The 21379-nt window shown below is 36.2% G+C and overlaps 1 protein-coding gene across 2 annotated transcripts in view; it reads left to right on the top strand.

Annotated features, from left to right (window-relative positions):
- Nucleotides 1–2782: 2782 nt before the first annotated feature.
- shep (RNA binding motif single stranded interacting protein alan shepard) overlaps nucleotides 2783–21379 on the top strand; it is a 153390-nt gene continuing 134793 nt past the window's right edge. The window contains exon 1 of one of the 2 annotated variants that reach the window (XM_028186950.2): nucleotides 2783–2982. In XM_028186950.2, the coding sequence (XP_028042751.1) occupies nucleotides 2926–2982 (57 nt within the window). In that variant the 5' untranslated portion in view covers nucleotides 2783–2925. The remainder of the gene's footprint in view (nucleotides 2983–21379) is intronic. The other variant, XM_028186951.2, reaches the window with a different exon arrangement.

Genomic DNA, 21379 nt, shown 5'->3' with positions numbered 1-21379 from the left:
TAATAATGGTGCAAACGATGTTTATTTTATTTTAAGGATGCCCTGCCAGCGGAAGCGCTAAGTACAGGAGGGTATCTTCGGCTAAAGCCACGGAAAATATACTACAATTATTTTTGGCCAATTTAATTGTGGGTTGTCACAATTAAACAGTGCAAAACATGCTAGCTTGGATGTCATAGCATCAATCCAAATCTGCAGCAAGCTCTAAAACTTCATAAACACACTCATTGATTTTGGTATTGGTGTAACTTAAAAATACTATTACGTCACACACACACACATCAACACGTACATAGCGTGTGTATTTTACGCGTACTCTATGTTCTAGTCTACATTTAAGTAAACAAACCACAGTCGCATCAACTTTTGTCATTGCTTGTACTTATCGTTTCCTCAAGTCGGCTCAGAAGCGCACTGCGACGGGTTAAGTTTCTGTTTGTAGTTTCTAGACAAGCATGTAACATACAAACTCCTATTCCTACTATATCGAAAACTTTGAAAACTAAAGATGAGACTACGTAAATTTGAAATAGATGGATATTTGCTTTTCGTTCCCACAATCTATTATTTGTCTGGACAGTTTTCTTTTGTCTATATTTGAAAAGCAAACAGACTTGTCATCTTGTGTAAATAATAAAATGCTGATATGAGACAAGTTTTGACCAAAAAAACTATTAAACTAAATTTATGTGCACTGTGAATTCAGTATTATCCGTTAAATACATACAGGTTTGCGTAGTTGGTGCTAGGTTGTAATTTCAACACGTACGCTTAGGTTACATCAACTTCCTTTTTTTTGGTTACAAATCAGGCACAGGTTTTAGATTTGATAAGGAACAGTCATTTTAATTTAACCGAACTCATGTCTTAATGGATGATGGCGACAGTTAGATTGTGATAAAAACACTAAACGGTAGGTCGTTGTATTCGCCGATATCCATTTGATTGTGTTGAGAATTCATTTAATCTCTCGCTTCTAAGTTTATTAATGACGTTAATTTACGAGCATCACGAGTACTGACGACGAATGTGTTCATTAATGTTTCACAGTACTGACGTATGGAGCCCGCTTGCTGATAGAGATGAGACAACTTTAATGAAGTTTTACGCGATGCCCCAAGTTGCATATTGACTGTAGAGAGCGGGTAAGTTGTAAGAGAAAACAAGTAATATTACTTACTAGCTGACCCGGCAGACTTCGTAGTGCCTGAATCGATAAATAAAATACCTAAATTTTTGCATAAAATAAACTTAAAACAAACAAAAGGAATTCGTCCAACGGGGGACACATCAAAGGAAAAACAGAATTGTTATTTTTATTTAATTCCGAGCATTTTCATATTTAACTACCTTTTAAACCTTCTCTGGACTTCCACAAATAATTCAAGACCAAATCGGTCCAACCGTTCTCGAGTTTTAGCGAGACTAACGAACAGCAATTCATTTTTATATATATAGATAGAAGATAGATAATGATTTTTCTTTGTTTAAGCTTCGTAAACGGACACTACAAGCAAAGTCTCATAACATCTCAAACTTTTTTTTCTGAAATGACCTCTGCTGCATTGATCTTAAAAACAAGACTTCAAATTATTCGTTTACAAGGCTCTGTAAATAATAGTTTTAATTTTGTATCATTCAACTAGTATTTTCTGCATATGCTGCTTGAAGCAGAAACTCTTCACTATACGATTACTGCACCTCAGGCAATAAATTATACTAACACATACTCGCTGGAAATATCTGTTCCAAGAAAGCAGTTATATCTGGGCCAGGACGAAGATGTTTATTTAATTCTTTGGAATAATCACAATAGATCCACTTGAGTCGCAGTGATAGGTGGGCTTATTATATCAAACTTACAATTGATTACTAAAAATATATATCTATCTATATATCGTACTAGTATAGAACTAGTATTTTAATAAACTATAACTCAAGCGTAAAATCGAATGGGTTTAAGTGTTAATCGCTCGGCTGAACTACTAAACCCTAATATTTTTTACAGAAAATACAAGAGACATTATTACCTAAATCGAGTTTAGTAACCTGACCTTAAAGCTCTCCGTAGGAGTAGACTTATTTATTTCATTTCTAAGGAACTTTTATTATACCTGTTCGGTCAACTAGAACGCTAATAAATACGGAATTTTATGACCAACGATAAAAGTACATGTAAACGATTAGTTGGCAAATATCGTCAAATTTTGTCCTAAATGTGTTTTGTTTCCATGTTATATTTGTGGATTTGATCAAAACTATTTTCGGGATAACAGTATTAGCTTTGGTTCAGTATTGACTTTATTGAGTATAAAATAGACATTCAGTGAGACTACTAAACTGTTCCGAAACATTTTCAATATGGCGCCATTACTGTTAGTTTACTTCATGAATGAACCTATTTGGAAATCTACTTTAAGAAGCGCTCGTGTATAATTTTAAAATTAGCACTTTCACCTTTGAATATACCTACGTAGATATACCCAAACATTCAATTCTAAAGTTTCAATAGTATAAAATAAATTGTACGAAAGAGGAACCATTTCTCTGTGTAATAATACGTCATAAGTACGTCACGAATTTAACTTCAAACTAAATTAAAACTTTTACTATAAATCAATTGGAGGTTGGAAATATCATGAACCTGTAGCGGCTCACGCTGTTACCTCGTGTTCGTCTCTATTCATTCGGCTCTATTCGCGCCCCGCGCAGACGTAATGATTGCGAAGGTGGCGCCCAGCGGCTGAAAAGCGAAACTTTTGACAAGCGGCTAAAATGGCCGTGTGAACACGCGATCAGCCACGCTGAAATCGTAACGTACGTCACGCGTCTAGTCAACACATACGATCGGTCCATTGAACTATGTTATAGTGTTTTACTGGGCTAAAAATCTCGTATATTGTTCGGTTCGTAAATTAAAATAAAATGGCTCTTCATCTCGAGACGACGTTGCAGCGGAAGCTGAACTTCAAGATGACCACGGTAAGTGCATTCAGCGGAGGCGGGCGGGCGGCTATCGATCGCCGTCCTCGTGGTCGGCAAAACATATGTTAGCTACGCATCCGTAGCACCAAACGATCTACGCGCTACGTTTCGTGAAACCCGTCAATGCTTTGCCGATTTCACGGGTGATTTATAATCGCATTACGGAAAACGGTCTCAATTCGTAACAATGTTGTCTGAAGCCGGCTCGTCGTTTTGTGTATAAACATGTAAATAAACACTTGTAGAGGGCCGATGTTATTTATAAAGTTAAGATTTGTAACGAGAGAGGCTTTGAAGTTAAAAATAGACGACTTTCGACATTCCTGTGGGGCTTGTAAACAAAACAATAAGTTTGCGAGAAACACGAGTTAATAACTTTCGAAGTCAGTGGGAACTTTGAATTTAATAATAGATGAAGACTTATTTTATAGATAGTACTCAAACGATTTAATTTTCAGCACATTAAAAATATGTCAGAGGAAGTAGACCAATATCGTTTTTGAACAATACACATGTTTTATTTAAAATTAATGTATCGGACAGTACTTATCCATTTACATGGTATTGTGTCTCCACAATACGGTTGTACTGTTTGGAATTAACTGAGAAAAAGATGAGCGTAGAGAGATAATAAATGGTTGGTTTTGTATTTGGCGATTTAGATGAAAACCAACCCGAAATATAGAAGTTTGGCGGCGTGGTTAAGCTGTCTAGTTTATGATTGTTCATGTCCCTGTTTAGTAAAGAAGAAAACTATAAAAGAAGAATAAGACTGGAAGAACAAGAGACGTCATTCGATGCAACTTAGGCCAGTCTATTTCCGAATCGATTTCACTATTACTCTGGCTTATTCGAATATAGAGTTTTTTTTTTTTTTTTTTTTCAAATTAAGTCGGGTTTTTGAGCTAATTTTTTGAATGGAACTATGTCATACACGAATAAAATAAACATGATGAATCCTTTTTAATAGCCTCAACGGACCGACAAAATTACGTTATTCTCGACGTCAAGTAATCTCTGGAGCTCATGGGCACTACGAAACATGAGATTGTAGTTCCAATTATATTGGAATACAAGCTATTATAAGATTTTAAAAGGAAGGATATATCTTTCATCGTACGAATTCAAGGCTCCTTGTAATTAAGCAGTTACTTGAACTCATAGACGACACAATGTGGAAGCCGCTACTCATCTTGGATCATGAAACCATTTTCTTTAATCTCATTTGCCCTACTACAAAATGAGTACTGGTAGGGTTTGATACGTAAAAACTTCTAGAAATCTAGAAGCACTCGACCTGGTCAGAGTCGTGTGATGTAGTTTGATAGTTTGCCCGTCAATCATTTAATAAAGCAAATGTAACGCTGTTCCGAAGTAATCTCACAAAAAAAAAATTATAATAAAAAGACGATGGCACTCCCATATTGCAAGTTTTTTTTTTGTATAAGAGGAAACGCGCGCCGGGTTCTACAGAACCGGTTTTGATAATATTTTTGTGAGTTTTTGAGTGATTCCCTGAATATTTTGGATTTACTATTGGGCAGGGTTCGTGCCGCAGCAAGCAGATTTCCGATTAAAACTTTAGGATAGGACAACGTTTATCGGGCCTGCCAGCATCATAATTATATATGTATACAAGAGCCGTAATTCTATGCTTTTTCTTTCTTTAAGTTTTAGCTTTCGGTTTCAAATTTCTAATTAAAATATGCAGGAAATAGCACGTGGTTACTGAACGTACGCGTTAAACTCTCAAAACAAACGACAATTACATGACTTAGTACCTTAAAGAGTTTATACGTATTAAGCGTTATTGCTTTTGACATAATTTTCCCCGAAAGGCTGAATTTATTACATTACTTAAATTACTCGATTCAAGTTACTCACAGCGGAAAAGCTACAGAAAATATTTGCGTTTTGAGCATAAATTTACATCAACGTACCTAGCTCTATTATTACTTATAAAAGAAATTGAGTAGAATGAAACCGTTTCAAATTAAGTCGCAAGAAAACGCGAAGGCTTAGCTGTACAGTACTTTAAAGTAAGACTTAGAACATAATTAAACTGGACCCGTCTACTAAATATAAATGTAGAAAGTGAAATGTAATATTTTCATGTCACACTTTATTTCAACTAACGACATAAACACCGGTCGTGTTTGGTGCTTTTAGGTACCACAAGCACCGGTCACCGTCCTCGTCGAACCCGTCGCTGGTGACGAAGGGCTCGACGAGCGAATTAATCCATAGACACAGCCCACTGAGTTTCTCGTCGGATCTTCTCAGTGGGTCGCGTTTCCGATCCGGTGGTAGATTCTGTGAAGCACTGCTCTTGCTAGGGCCAGTGTAAGCAACACTCCGGTTTGAGCCCCGTGAGCTCACCTACACGTTAGGGTGAAGCTGAAATAGCCTCTCAAGGCTATCAGCATAGGTAGGAAAAAAGGCCGTGTTTTAAGTCTTCATGTTATTCACCGAACCAAAGAGTAGATATTTTTCACAAGACTGGTTTAACGTATGTACAGTCTCTTTGAAAACAGAGATTGCTTTAACAAGAAAATCCGTTATTCTATAATAATTCGACAAAATACACAGATTTAATTACAATCTCACAAATTTGTGTTTATTTTTAATGTTATTTTTCGTTGTCGAAGTGTTAATTCCTCCTCGCTTCTCAAAGCTTTCCCGGGCTTCGCCTTTTCTGAGAAATAATAAAACATCTCACTTAGAATTACAGCACGAACATTATTTGGAAAACTAATTATTGACAATAATTAATTAGTATTGTCCAGCTGTGTAAAAGACCTTTATTTCCACCCAAATTCGCTTCTCTAAAATTATATCCTATTTTTCTGAAGTCATTAATTTGGTGTTAAATTGCAGTATTGTTTAGCACCCTACGTTCTCATAAAAAGGCACAAACACAACATTAATTCTCTTTTTGGGTGTCTCTCACTGAACTCGAACGTATTACGGTTTATTGCTTATCTGTAAATCCTGGTTGAGCCCAGAGCATGGAAAGGTGACTCTGCCCATGTGAATCGAATCGGAAGGGTCGCAGTAGTCTTTCTATTAAATGATGCCTGCTACGGAATCTTTTCTCACAAAATATGGAGTGTTGTCCGAAAAAAGAAAAAGGTTATCTCTAGAAGTTTAAGTTTGTGTTAGCATGCGTATATTTATACTTTGATGTCAATATTCACACGATCGGAAGTTTATTGAGGTGAATAAAATACAAAGCTTGTAATAGTTCTGATTTTACTCAGGCATTTTATAACGGAGTAAGCTGGCTGGTTCCGTGGTGTTTTTAAAATGAAGACGTCATCGTAGCTTCTCTTCATCATTGCCTTCCATAGTGACTGTAATTAAGACTCACTTTTCCAACGATTTCCATTTATTTCATTACAAGTGTACAGCGATAATAACAGAGAGCTCCGCCTCAGTCGGCTACTCGAGTCGGAGTGTTTTGTGCGTTTTTTTTTTTTTTTGTTCCTACCTAAGCTGAGAGCCTTGAGAGGCTATATCAGCGTAACCCTAACTTTTGTAGGTGAGCTCACGGGGCTCAAACCTGATGACGTTGCTAACACGAACCCTAGCAAGAGTCGTGCTTCGCAGAATCTACCACCGGATCGGAAACGCGACCCACTGAGAAGATCCGGCGAGAAACTCAGTGGGCTGTGTCTGAGAGTTAATTTACTCGTCGAGCCCTTCGTCGCAAGCGACGGGTTCGACGAGAACGGTGACCGGTGCTTGAAGTACCTAGAAGCACCGTTATCGGGAGGATCCGAGATGACGTGTTTTGGGCGACGTCGACTGCTTTCCATTCTGTCCGCAGGATCGGGAATGTAGTTACCGGCGGCCACGATGAGAGGGTTCTCATGTCGTGCCGCTTTATCGAAGTGGCGCATCGACGCCGACTGCATATACTTACTGGTGGACTCTAAGTCCAGGTCGTCATGGAGGTCAACGTTCCTGACGAACCACGGGGCTCCGACGGCTATCCTGCAAAAACGGGATTGAATGATTTGGAAGGATTTTAAGTGTATGCGGGCCGCGTGAGCGAATACTACACTTGCATAGGTCATGACGGGGCGTATGCAAGTTTTGTAGAGTGTCACCTTATTTCTAAGGGACATTTTACTTCGCCTACATATCATCGGGTAGAGACGTCCTAGAATGAAGGCGGCACGATCGCGTACCGTCTTGATGTGGGGGCGGAATGTCATCCTACTGTCGAGGGTGACGCCTAAATATTTGACCTTCGGGGCCCACGGTATGGGCTGGTCGAACATCGTGATCGGGCGAACGGCGGGGGCGGGGGTATTGACGCGCCTAGTCGGGAGGGGGATGCTCAGCGTGGTGTTCGGCGGGCGACCCCTTTTGAAGAGCACCGCTGTGCTTTTCGTGGGGTTGATGTCGATGCGCCACTTCCGGAACCACTGTCCCATGGTGGTAGCTGCGGTCTGAAGTCGTCGATGAAGCAACGCCTTCTTCCTACACGAGTAGTAGATGGCGGTGTCATCGGCGAAGAGCGCCAGATGGGTCTCCGGAGACCGGGGTATATCATTGATATACAAACTAAATAGTAACGGGGAGAGGGCGGAGCCTTGCGGGACTCCGGCTGTGACGTGACGGGGCCGGGAACGCGTTCCCTCGACTCGATATCGGAACGAACGGTTCGACAAGTAGTCTCGTATGATGAGAATTTTGTGCGACAATAGTCACTCGCATTTATAGTAGAAAGAGCTTAGTCTCTTGAATACCGTCTTAAACAGTTTCCACGTGTGTATTAAGGAAACAGTAAACTTTAACTATTTTTAGTTTAAATAGTGATGTTACACCGACTTATATAATTAGAAGCGAAATCATTAGAATAAAAATTTAATTATCCCCTGAATTCATATTTTATTTGTACAGATTTTTGAGGCGTATGTGTAAATACAAATTGTAAAGAGTTCTCTTCAATCGTTTCAAAGCAACAAAAGAAATGTACGCACATAAATCACCGCACCTTTTCCTTATGAGATGTAACTTCGGAATTGAAAAGATTTCCTTTCACCACAATTGTTCGGAAACACAACTTCCAACTTTTGAATACCAATTCACGTATATTCTACCAATGTTTTTCTTCAGCCGAATACCTATTGATCTATAATTTGGTTGTTTGTTGTATAGCATCATCAATCTTGTCGTCTTACGATGTAATATTCGCCTTAGTTCGGACCCTTAGCGTGATTTGTAAGAGTGTGTACGTTCGTCTTGCGTCCCGAAACGCATTCTGCGATTTATACTGAATTCCGCAAATTACGAACAATCGTTCATTCTTTTTTTAACGCTCAGGTTAAACAGATATAATATGTAGTTTTGAAATAAATCACGTGCATATGAGTATGTTTCTCGACCCTTAGTACGATCTGTCCATTAAGTAGTATCCAGATTTAAGCAAATCTTCATAAAATAACGAATAATTAAAAACAGATACTTGCGGCTTAGACGAGTATACAGCCGAGAAATGTATTCAGAGCTCTCAGCCATGAGTACCAATATAGCAAAATGACTTTACTGATGACAAAAGTTATAGAATCTTCAAGAAAACTTAGTGTCTATGCCTCATATATTTTGTGAGTGCAAACGCTTAGCAAGAGTAAGAATAAATTTCTTAAGCGATGGCTACATTGTATACACAGCTATTTTAAAAAAGACCCATCCTTGTAACTTTATACGTTTGAAAATATAATAGGATCGTTGAGCGCAATAAACGAACGAGCATTACATTTTAAATTATAGTGACATCTATAAACAATATTTAATATCCAAGCCGGAATATTTTTAAGACCGTTACGAACGTTTTAGGCAATGTTCCAGAACGAAAGCCGATTAGTTTGGTAGGCGCTGCCTCCTGCAGTCTCGGCGACTGTACTTAGCCACTTGTTTGTTGTTCTTAATGAGCTCCGCCATCCAACTTTGGGACTGTTTTCGCCTCAATTAAGACTAAAAACATGACCAAGTTTTGTAACATTGTTCGCGGCACTCCGCATGTGTCGTTAAGTGGTTATGTAATGTAAAGTTGCATTCCGCAATCAAACAGTCTACAGTTTATTAAAACGTTAAAGAGATAGAATATTAGGACATGACACTACATTACACTTACGGCATATCTTATGCAATACATAATAATATAATTAAATAAATAAAAAACAATTTGAGTTCAATTATTTCGAGAAAACATCCATATCATCTAGTAGGTATATACATAAGGTAATTTCACTAAAGGATGTGTATATAAAAACTGTTCTGTCACAACTATTCTGTCTATGGGCTCCAGTAACGTGGGCTGTGAACTCGTCCAGCCATCTAAGCAATAAAAAAAATCTATATATTAGGGGTTAAAGTATGAAATTGCTGATTTGTACTGAAAAATTGAAATTCTTTTTTTATTAAACCAAATTTAATCAAATCAATCTATAATACCATTATTATCTATACATTGCTGCCATCTAATAGGAAGGTCATCTATGCCTTTGCGATAGAATTCTGGTGATCTAGATTTTACAAACTGTGTGAAAGCATTTTGGACTACCGCCTGGGAAGAAAACTTTTTATTAAGTAGACAATTGTCCAAATCACGAAAAAAACGGTAGTCCATTGGAGCAAGGTCTGGCGAATACGGAGGGTGAAGAATGATTTCTAATTGCAGTTCCTGTAGAGTTAAAACGGTTTCTCGTGATGTATGAGGTCTCGCGTTATCATGGAGCAATAATGGTGAAGATAGATTCATGAATCGCGTTGACTATCATTGTTCGGAGTTCGGCATAGTAGACATCTGCCGTTATTGCTTGACCAGATCGGAGAATGCTATAGAAAATAACACCATGCTGAGACCCCCAAACTGTTACCATTACCTTTTTACTGGTAAGCTTTGCTTTAGAACACTATTGGTGTTTGACCTGGGGTCAGCCATTGCATTTTTCGCTTACGGTCATCGTAAAGAATCCACTTTTCATCACATGTCACGATCCAATATTCCTTCATTTCTGTATCGATTCAACAAGGCAACACAAGTTTCAATACGCGTTTCTTTCTGCAGATCAGTCTAAACATGAGGCACCCATTTTTAATATTTTTTTATTTTATGGATTTGACGCAAATGCGTCAATATTGTTGGTAATGTAACGTTAAACCATGCTGCTAATTCCTGGGTAGTTTGGCTGGGATCGGCTTCCACCATCTATTTCGATTCATTATTATTCACATATGTGGGCGGCCTTTCACGTGGTTCGTTCTACAAATCAAAATTTCCATTACGAAAGCGTTTAAACCAAAATCGCACGGTGCGTTCATTAGCAGTCCCCTCTCCAAAGGCAATATTGATATTGCGAGCTGTTTCTGCAGCGTTAGTTCCGCGTCGGAACTCGTATTCAAAAATCACTCGAATTTTCGAAATATCCATATACATATCTTGTCTAAGCTGAATTAAAAAACAACTGAAAGTCGATAGTCGAATGTTGCACATTTTTTAAAAGAAGAACCTCATAGGAGGACCCTTTGAAAAAAAGTTTCACTCAAAAATCTCAAACTATGAAGATTCTATGTCAATATCAATTATCTATTACAATAAAACAGCAAATTCATCCGTTAACCCCTATTATTTGTGGATGTAATCATTTCTAATGCACGATATTTTATTATCGTAATATTAATGTTACAGAACTTTTCAAAACGAATTAATTAAAAGTGATAATCAATGATACGACTCGTATGTTCTTACCGTATGTGTTTGTTTATTTTAGTTTTGTGTCTAGTATAATGATCCAATCTATGGTCAATCACTATAATCAATAGTCGTATATCAGTCGTGGTTACACAAGATCTGTGGACGAATAGACAAAATGTATCTGTACACACTTATCGAGTCGTGACTATACTGTGGTCCGCACCGTGGGGCTGGCACCAATTTACTATATTAATACCCAGCATATTATGTTGAAAATCTATTTCCAGGATGAAGAAATAAGGTCGTTTGATAAAAATAAAAGCACCAAAAGTTAAAACTTGCATAATACTTAGTACAATCGCCTCGACTACTCCGCTGGCCGGACGTCCTTGGGGTGCGCTGCGAGTTTGGTTATAGTTTTAACTGTGGAAACACATCTTTAATCTTTAATCTATACTAATATTATAAAGAGGAAAGATTTGTTTGTTTGTTTGTTTCGAATAGGCTCCGAAACTACTGGACCGATTTGAAAAATTCTTTTTCCATTAGAAGCCGACATTGTCCCTGATGAACATAGGCTACGTTTTTTAATTTTTTTTTATTATTTTTTTTGTTTCATGTGTGTTTTAATGTTTCCGAAGCGAAGCGAGGGCGGGTCGCTAGTAAATTATAAAGAGGAAAGATTTGTTTGTTTGTTTGTTTCGAATAGGCTCCGAAACTACTGGACCGATTTGAAAAATTCTTTTTCCATTAGAAGCCGACATTGTCCCTGATTAACATAGGCTACTTTTTTAAATTTTTTTTTTTTTTTGCTTTCATGTGTGTTTTAATGTTTCCGAAGCGAAGCGAGGGCGGGTCGCTAGTCTTTAATAAATTGGATGTTAGAAAGTTTGATTGATTGTGGTAAAATCATCGGGCTTTTTATCATCGTTTTGTTCATATTAATCAGAAGGCGACAGTTAAACAAGCTCATATTCCGACAGTTATCAAATGGTCATTAGAACTTATTGATATCACAACATGACGCCGCCCACAGGCAGAAATAGACAGGTTGATGGTGCTGACTCATACGGGCTCACTATACCCTACCTCCAGTAATCCAAAATTGGCTACTTTAAATTACTATAAAAAGTTAAATTAAGACACCTATTATAATATTTTAGTTACAAAAAATAGAGATTATAAATATTTTTATACTTAGGACATTATAACATAGTAACGCACACACATGCGAGTTCATTGTATTATAAATCTAGTTAAAACTACACGTGTTCTGTGTCATCGACATCACTATCTACTTACATGTTCAGATGTTATTAGCACCGGCCACTAGTGATGTGTAATAATATACGGATCTCTTATTCGGCTGTCAATCATAATTTGGCAGGGCGATAATGTATCGTCCCCATTGACAGAGAGCCACCCACGTTTCCAATAGATATTTTTAACTCGCAACGTTAGAAGAAACAAACGAATGCAATATAATAATATGAAATCTCAAAATTCTGAATCAAGCTTGAATTAATTAATGTACTTGACTACAATTAGAATTCCGTCAGATTAAAATTATTTGCTGGCTGGCAGATGATATTATAATATAATAGCATTCTTCGCTAAGATTAAAGTGTTTTACTACATTGTTGTGCTATTTGAGAACTATTGTTGATAATATATATAGAAATCACTTTGATATTTTATTGAGTTTTAATTTGTTAAAACAAAACACTTGACAGTTTCGAAAAAATAACTTTAACATTCAGCCAATTAAGCGGTGTAAAAAAACAATATATTATCTAATCACGTTGACTAGAATCAATTATTGAGAAATTTATATTTTCGAAATATTTCTTCTACCGCAAAACAGACGTCAATGTGAAAATACAAAATGTATATCTAGAATATTCCGGAGATTATAATTATAACGTTAATTCCGACTATATTTATCTTGATTAATTTCAATTTCGCAACTATAAATCTGTGATTAATGTAATATCGACGACTGCGAATACATCGTAACTACTTGAGCATTGTAGTGGTATGATCCATTCTGGGACGAGGTCTTTGCCCCCGCAGCACGTGCAAACCACGACCACACCCGTTAACGGTAGTAAATGTACATAATTCCACATCTTTCGTACACGGGGCCAACATAAAAACAGAAAGTTCTGTTCTTCTAACACAAAACGTTTACGTACCTCAATATTTTTAGCCGTATTTAAATATCATTATTATATAAACACACATAATTACTTATCCTGACCGGATGATTGATTAACGCAGAGCCTAAGCATAAAATTTTGGCAGTCAATGGTGTTTATTTACGCTACAGGCTACAAGGGAAGGACTTTTCGATTTTTTCTTTATTTAGTATTGAAAATTCAATACCATTCAACACTATTACTGTAATGTATGAATATAATATGTGCTTTGAGCACAATATCTTAGTTCACCCGTGCGAGGCCAGGCTGGGTCGCCAGTTTACTTGTAACTTAATGAAGGTTTTTCGCGGAAGAACTGTGATTTTGAGTTGGTCTTGTGTACGTACGGTGAACGCTATCTTGAATTGTGTTCTATTTTATTCATAAACGAAGTTAAGAGGTTACCGGAGACCATAGACACTACAACGTGAATGCTGCCACCTGTTTTGAGACAATAAAGTCCAAATTACAATTGTATTATATAGTATAACGGCTATTTCACCATTCAAACCAGAATACTTCGCGTCGGAAATAGGCAAGGAGGTGGATACCCGTAAGATAATTACGCAACCACGAGTAATATGCATTTTTTTTGCCTGGTTTGAATTTTATAAGACGATGTTATTCCCGGTGGTGGAAGTAATTCGCGAGCATGTGTTAAGTAAGTACGTTTTTCATCAGAGAAATTGGTATTGGATTTGAATACCGGCATAGTCGATACGAGCACTAAGTGTCTTTTTTAAGTACTTTAGGCCACAACGAATATAAGTGGTGTTGTAGAGTAAGCATATTTTTAAAAGAATAATATAAAAGGATAATTATTTTCCCAAATTAATGTATGCAAAGTCAATTCGTTTTCATTTCTATTTAGTATACCACCTAAAAATTATGTAATAACTTCAATAGTCACAAATTCTAAGTTTTAAGAAAATATATATTTTTTTTAACCAGCGGGTAACGGTAGAATAAGACCGTGATGATAGAAAAAGCAAACAGTCCCGAAAGAGGTATCCAATCATATTCACCCCCGATTTCCCCACGATTGACCTTTATCCAAGGGCGAAGAAGTATGACACCGTACACAACAACGGAATTTATTATACGTATTTATGTGGCGGGCCTTGTTCAAAAACGCCCAATGTGCTCACAGCGAACGTGGAAAATTGTAATGAATTCTGTCATTCGCGATGTCGTCACGCTTCCATACAAGATGACATATTGAAGTGAATGTAATTGTAAAGCTATGTATAATGTAAACATGATTTTCGCGTGCAAACACATTTGTTTGGATACGAACTCCCCGGTCCTGCGTCTATGTATTTTAGGTTTAGGTTAAACATATAAATAAAATGCGTGTTTGAGGGTTAAAAATGGTACTTTTAGTCCCGTGTATAAAATATTGAATAGATTTTTACTGTGATCGAAGCTTACGTGTATAATAATCGAAATAGCTTGTGTATTTAGAATTGGAATGAAATTTGATGTTAATAACTAATTTCCGGAAAAGTCGATTCCGATTCATTAAATTAAAAATAAAACTTGATTACTTGTTTTTTTTTTATTGCTTAGATGAGTGAACGAGCCCACAGCCCACCTGGTTAAGTTGTTACTGGAGCCCATAGACATCTACAACGTAAATGCGCCACGTACCTTGAGATATAAGTTCTAAGGTATCAGTATAGTTACAACGGCTGCCCACCCTTCAAACCGAAACGTATTACTGCTTCACGCCTGAAATAGGCAGGGAGGTGGTACCTACCCGTGCAGACTCACAAGAGGTCCTACCACCAGTAATTACGCAAATTATAATTTTGCGGGTTTGATTTGTATTACACGATGTTATTCCTTCACCGTGGAAGTCAATCGTGAACATTAAAATTTGTTAACTACGTATTTCATTAGAAAATTGGTAACCGCCTGCGGGATTCGAACACCGGTGCATACGAATGCACCGGACGTCTTATCCTTTAGGCCACGACGACTTCAAAGTATAATAAGCAAATTTACTGAGCAAAATTATTGACTATATACGTAATATCACTAGGCCTTCTTTTAATAACATATAATATGATATAAGTTAGTAGAGCATTAGAAAGTACATTTCTTCTTCAACGCTCTCTTAACTAAATGAGAAACTTATTAATATTCACCCTATCTCTAAGCAGGAGAGAAATCGCGCTCGACAGGTTTTTCTTCAAACTATTAGATTATTTACTAAAAGTTTTCTAGTCACAAATAAACTTTGACAATATAAGTTTTCTATTGCTATGCCTCTGGAAACCTCAACTGAAATAAGTTAAGGATTTTTATTAGTGCGAGTATCCTGTCCAGAAAAGTACTATTCTAACCGGAGAATGTTGGTGTCACATTTATAATATAGTTTATAGCCATAGACAACATAGAAAAACTTTTCCACGTGAATGTTATAATACTGAGTTCCATTAGTGTGATTCTAATAAAATAATTAAACTTTACCCACAAGAAAAACATTGCGCGTATCTCAATTTGAGTAATTAAAATTGTCTGCCGATAAAATTTATATTTGTACTGAATATTTATTTGCCCTTCTACTAGTATTTCTTCGTAATTTGTTTACCAGTAAATTAATGATAATGGTATATAAATGTAATCTGTGGACAGGATCACGTGACAGCATCGTGACTTCGTCAAATTGTAATGCGCATTCCTGCATTATTTAAAGTTAAAATGAATCTCTTTCTTGTTTAAGATATTCTATTGATTCAAGTGAGCGGTGTTTAGGTTGCTACGTAGAGATTGAATTTTTGTTATAAAGCATAAACAATTTTGGGAAATCATTGTCGTTTATATAAGTGTCTACAGTAGTATTATTCAAACAGATTTCCTCGTAATTGTAAGTTAATATAATGAAATGATCATTCCAAATTTAAATTGAACAACTGCCCCAACTCTTTCCCTGAATGTTGTTAAAGGCGACTAAGGATTAGGACGGAGAATGGGTAGCAGCATTATTGTAGTATTAACAGCATACTGCGATCACCGACTGGCATTAACTGATATTAGCAAAGATTTAAACCTACCAAATTGAAATTTGCCTTTTCAGTGATGTTTGAGAATGTAAGTAGATACCATACTCCCTATTTCTGCTTTGATTGTGCTCTTTCATTGACATTTACGTATCTATGTATAAACAATAGGATCACGAATATGCGTCATGATAATCGCCTTATCGTTGTCGCCACTGACTACTCACCGTATCCTGATCATGCAGGAGCCGTCGTAATGAAATTTGGTACAGTTGTTGATAGTATTCGAGGGAATATCTTTTTTTTATGAATAAGGGATTACTGGTGGCCCAGAGGCCTTTCCAGTTTTATCAGGACAGGTGGGCGAGCAAAGGCTCAGCCAGGAGCGCGGGAATATTTCTGTCGTTCTACCATCAATGCGTTATGGCGCGCGAGTAGTTTCGAGAAATCAATGCTTTCCATACAATTAGAGATAATCACAGCGGACCGTGACCGAGTTTCACTGGTTTTCTATTTATCTGTATAAATAAAATGAGTGTTGCATGTTTATCCTCTACGCGTTCCTAAAATATATATCGCCGTCTTCTTCACTCTGTTTTTTCTTTACATTCGAATTGTGTAACCGAATATCATATTCAAGATTAACAACACTGGGCTCTCGTGTAGGTTAACAGGCCTTAGACGCTACTAGCTTAATATTTGGCTTGATCCGTTTCCAGATTTAACGAGACCAATGTTTAAAACATTACTTAAAAATAATACAAACAAACGAATATACATCGCGTAGAAAAGAATGATCGTACCGCACGAAAAAAAATATGTGTATGGTGTGTTGACCTGACAAAATACGTTTCCAGCAGATATGAAATTGTGAGAGATTCACAAACAGTCAACGGGAACAAAAGCCGGAAGTGCGTAATTAGGGCTCGGAGCTTTGCGTTCGAAAGCACATAAAACCCAACAAAACGTCCCTATGTTTATGTTGTGAAGGCTGAAATTTCAAAATAATACTTTAATACGTACAGCTTACTAGATCCGTAATTTTAAAACGGTTAGAGTGACGTGAAAACTGACGTGGTATTCAGGGCGGTCGTCACTTGTGCACATTTTATTCCAAAGCACCTGTAGGTAGTTTTAGGCAAGTCTTTCCTCAGGCATCTAATGTTCACATAAAAAGTAGTACTCGGATAAATTTTCCACGTATGCTTTAAGACCATCATTATGATATCAATGTAATGAATACAGATAAGTATTCGAAATGTTTAATATACAGTTTAAGAGATTAAAAAAAAAATTCGTTTTGAGTGTCGTCGTCGTGAATATAACGTAGTGAGAAATTCTACACGTTCATATGAATTGAATAATAAAGGTTTTTAATGTTATTTTAGAGTCAATGAACTTAAAATAGTAATTTAGGAGTTCAACATAAATTCTGCCCATTAAAGGCATAGATAAAAAAACAAAGTAGTGTATTTTTTATTGTACTTCAAATTTTTTTAAACAATTCTGCCTCACTAGGATTTGAAAATATTCACTAAAAATTTTGAGCTTTCACTGATTTTATTAATGTCCTAATTATGTCTATATCTGTTGTAAAATAATCACTTGTTCCATCCTGATGGAGTGGAGGGGCAGAAATGGTATCACTGTTGTTACCGCCTATTGCTCGAGATTATTTGAGATTGTTTTACCCGCAAAATTATAAAATGCGTAATTACTCGTAGTAGGACCTCTTGTGAGTCCGCCCGAGTAAGTACCACCACCCTGCCTATTTCAGCCGTGAAACAGTAATGCGTTTCGGTTTGAAGGGTGGGGCAGCCGTTGTAACTATACTTGAAACCTTAGAACTTATATCTCAAAATGGGTGGCGCATTTACGTTGTAGATGTCTATGGGCTCCAGTAACAACATAACACCAGGTGGGCTGTGAGCTCGTCCACCCATCTTAAGCAATAAAAATACTCCTCGTTTAGAAAGGCTTTTTTTGTGTTGACCTTGACCAGGAGAGGTGAGTAAGCTCTGACTCAGCCAGGAGCTTTAGTGTAATACAGAACAGTTTTTTCGGGGTGGATACAGTTCAACGTCTTCAATCTAAAGTTTCACCAAATTTATTGTCCAATGACATTGATACGCCTATAAAAATTAATAGAAACGTCTTATGGTTATTTGTGTAAATGAGTATCAGCCGTGTTCAATTGTGTGTAATATAATAAGTATAGGTATCTAATGTATCGATAAATGCCATTCAATTGTCGTTATGAATCATGTTTTCCTTGTTTTAGTATATCAAAATGATATCGTCCAATGATGTGTGTCTTTTGTTATTATGATAGTGAAATTGCATTCATTCATTTCATTAAAATTACCTGAACACTGAGTCTAATACGAAGATTTTAGCTATTAAAAAAGACAATTGATTTCAAAGCATATTTTTTAAATTATTAGAACGAAATTATGTACTATTATTCTATGGCTTGCACTGCTTGCAGTAGGGGCTTATAGAAATCATTACCTAAAGAAAAATGTCTTATGTCCTACGGCTTTACCTTAACCATAAACAAATGCTTTAAATACAGCTGTGTAAGGGCTAAACTTTGATGCATTATTTACTTATAATATTCGAACATATTACTGTAACTTTTGGAATGTATGGACATGTGATGAGACGAAATGAAAATGAGTTTAGTAAGAGAATGTTAACTATGAATGTGGAAGGATATAGAGGAAAGGTAGACCTAAGCAGAAATGGATGGATTGCGTGAAAGACGATATGGGTAAGAGTGGAGTGAGCGAAGAAATGGTATATGATAGAAGAGTATGGAACGAGAAAACATGCTGCGCCGACCCCAGGTGACTGGGAGAAAGACAGGATAATTATTTTGATAATGATCATTACTGTAACTTTAAGCTTTTATTTATAAACCTCGTTGTCATAAAAGTGTGGCTTTAACGAACTTTAAAAATACAAAGAAGCTGAAATCTAGGTTATATAAACTCTGTAAAACCAAACATCGTCTACTATTTTAAAATTGTTTGATGAAACGGCGTTGAAGACGTTGAAATTATTATCTTATTCCGTTTTTTTTTCAAATGTAATACAGCCATTTATTGTTCAGAATAAATAAAAAAAAGGTCTAGTTGAAGATCATGAAAATTTTGTTAAACCAATTTTAATGATACATTTAAATTAATTGAACGTTGGTTTCATTTCTCAACGAGGACAACGGTATTCTGTTATGGTGTCTATACGGTCCGATAACTGCGCAAGACCTCAACGCGTGTACGATGAGCTTATGCATCAACAAAAATTAAATTGGTTACGGAGCTCGAAGAAGAATTGGAGTGCATTAATTTTATCTTAATTAGTCAATTAATTAATCTTATAACTTGAAACTTAGCTAGATAAACGAGAAATCTCGTCTCAATCAACATTAGCGAAGCACTAAAGTAATTAATTAATCTAAATGCTTCCTTGCCTGGCTGGTTGTGTAGTCAATAAAAGATTCCAAACGCTTGTTATTACATCGGTAATTCGATAACAGATGAGACCTACACGCTTAACTGTTCCTACTAGCTTCACGGACTACAACAGTAATCTTTTACTGTCCGCTCGTCTGCCACTGAAAACAAAAAAAATAAGAAGATCCATCCCGAAAAGACTGAAAAGCAAAATACAAAAAAAGAATCCTTTTATATGATCAAGTTTCTCAGGAAATAAATTTAATTAATCGAACAATGGGTTCAATGAAAATGAATATTCTGACCTTTTCCGATGGCGGCGCCGCTGTTCTGTTCAAAATTCAATTAAATGTACTATGAGACGAGAACGTCTTATGTTAACGTCGGAGCGTGTCTAGAACTGCAAAATTTAAGTATCGCTAAATAAACAAAGCTTGTATGTAATTAGTTATTTTGATTTTGATTTTCCAACGTTATACGTTATGGTGCATTAAATTTTATTTTAGCACATAAATTTCGGGGTTGTTCCAATTGGTGTTCTTATGTTTATTTGGATTTTAATAGCAATTGGACCGAATTATGTTTGAGACCGGGCGGGTCAATACGTTTTCATATATTCTTCGAGAACAGCTCATAAGTTTCGCTTTTAAGGGTAAATATAGCTGTTGATAGCTTTTAAGGGTAAAAATACAATTTAAATTTCAAGGTCATGTCTCGAGGTGAATAGCGGTAGTTTAGCTTAGCAACTAAGCACCTTTTCACAAAAATATCTTTGATGGAAACCTTATTACTTACTTAACTTAATTTATTTTTTAAGATTTTGTTAAGAAATACGTATAAACAAAAAATGTTATGAAAAACCAAAAATGAACGAGCACCATCTTCACTTTCGTTGTAATTATTCACGATCGTGATTCATTTTAAACAATACAAAGTCTGGTCGAAGGTATGAACGAATTTAAACTCTAAGATTATACAGTAAGTATCAAAATCGTATGTGGCCATGCTGCATTTGCCTTTGGTATCTAAGTCAATATTAGCGAATCAAAGTATCGTGCAGTGTTTGCAGTTGAAATTAGTTATCAAGGCGTCTATGTATGTATATGCGGGCCAGGCTCTCAATAAATTTTAATGTTTTAATAGGTATAACAGTAGTTTGTGGTTTTTTTAGCTATTACGATCTAACGATTGATATGTTGATACTCGAGATTTATTTCATACATCAGGATAATTTACTGACGCTTGATGTTTGAAGGAAATGAAATTTTCGAACGTTTATAAATGAACTAGCTGTACCCGTCCGCTTCGCTGGGCATTTAAAATTAACATTATTAATTCTCACCCCCACAAAGATTCTCATCATTAACGCCCCCGCAACTGGTGTAGGGAGTCCAACACTCATAAAAATATTAAAAATATTAGCCTATCCATTAAGTACATGTATTTTCTACATGGATACCAAGTTTCAAGTCAATCGGATGCATGGTTCAGTAGTTATAACGGAACATCCGTAAAAACCACTATAGATTTATATATTAGTATAAATAAACGAACACAAAAATATTATTTCATGAAAGAACATAAGATTAGATATCATTCGACGTTACGACGTGTCGGGTTTTAATACTCGACGTAACAAGCAAACAATTTCTACCCGTTTTTACGAAAACTGCGCGGACGGAGGAGTATGAAATTTCCCACACTTATAGAGAAGAAGTGCACAATGCTAATATTTTTTTTAAAATAATGCATAAAAGATACATTATATCAATAAAGAAAACATTACACACCCTACCATATATTTGACGCACACACGCATGCATACTATTTATTTATTGTCAAACTTTTGTCTTGACGTCTGTGGTCAAATTGAGAATAGATTAAATATTGTTTGTCTTTATTAATATTTTTCTATAGTGTAGTCCTGGCGAAATTTGTGATTTATGAAATAGTCTTTGAAAACAGAATCATAATAGTGTACAAGAGTACATACAAGCTTACAATTTCAAATAATTATAGTCGAAT

The sequence above is a fragment of the Bombyx mandarina genome, chromosome 08 (genome assembly GCF_030267445.1).
Source record: "Bombyx mandarina strain Sakado chromosome 08, ASM3026744v2".
NCBI lineage: Eukaryota > Metazoa > Arthropoda > Insecta > Lepidoptera > Bombycidae > Bombyx > Bombyx mandarina.
Note: the sequence above shows the minus strand (reverse complement) of the source record. Positions and strands in the feature narration are given on the sequence as shown.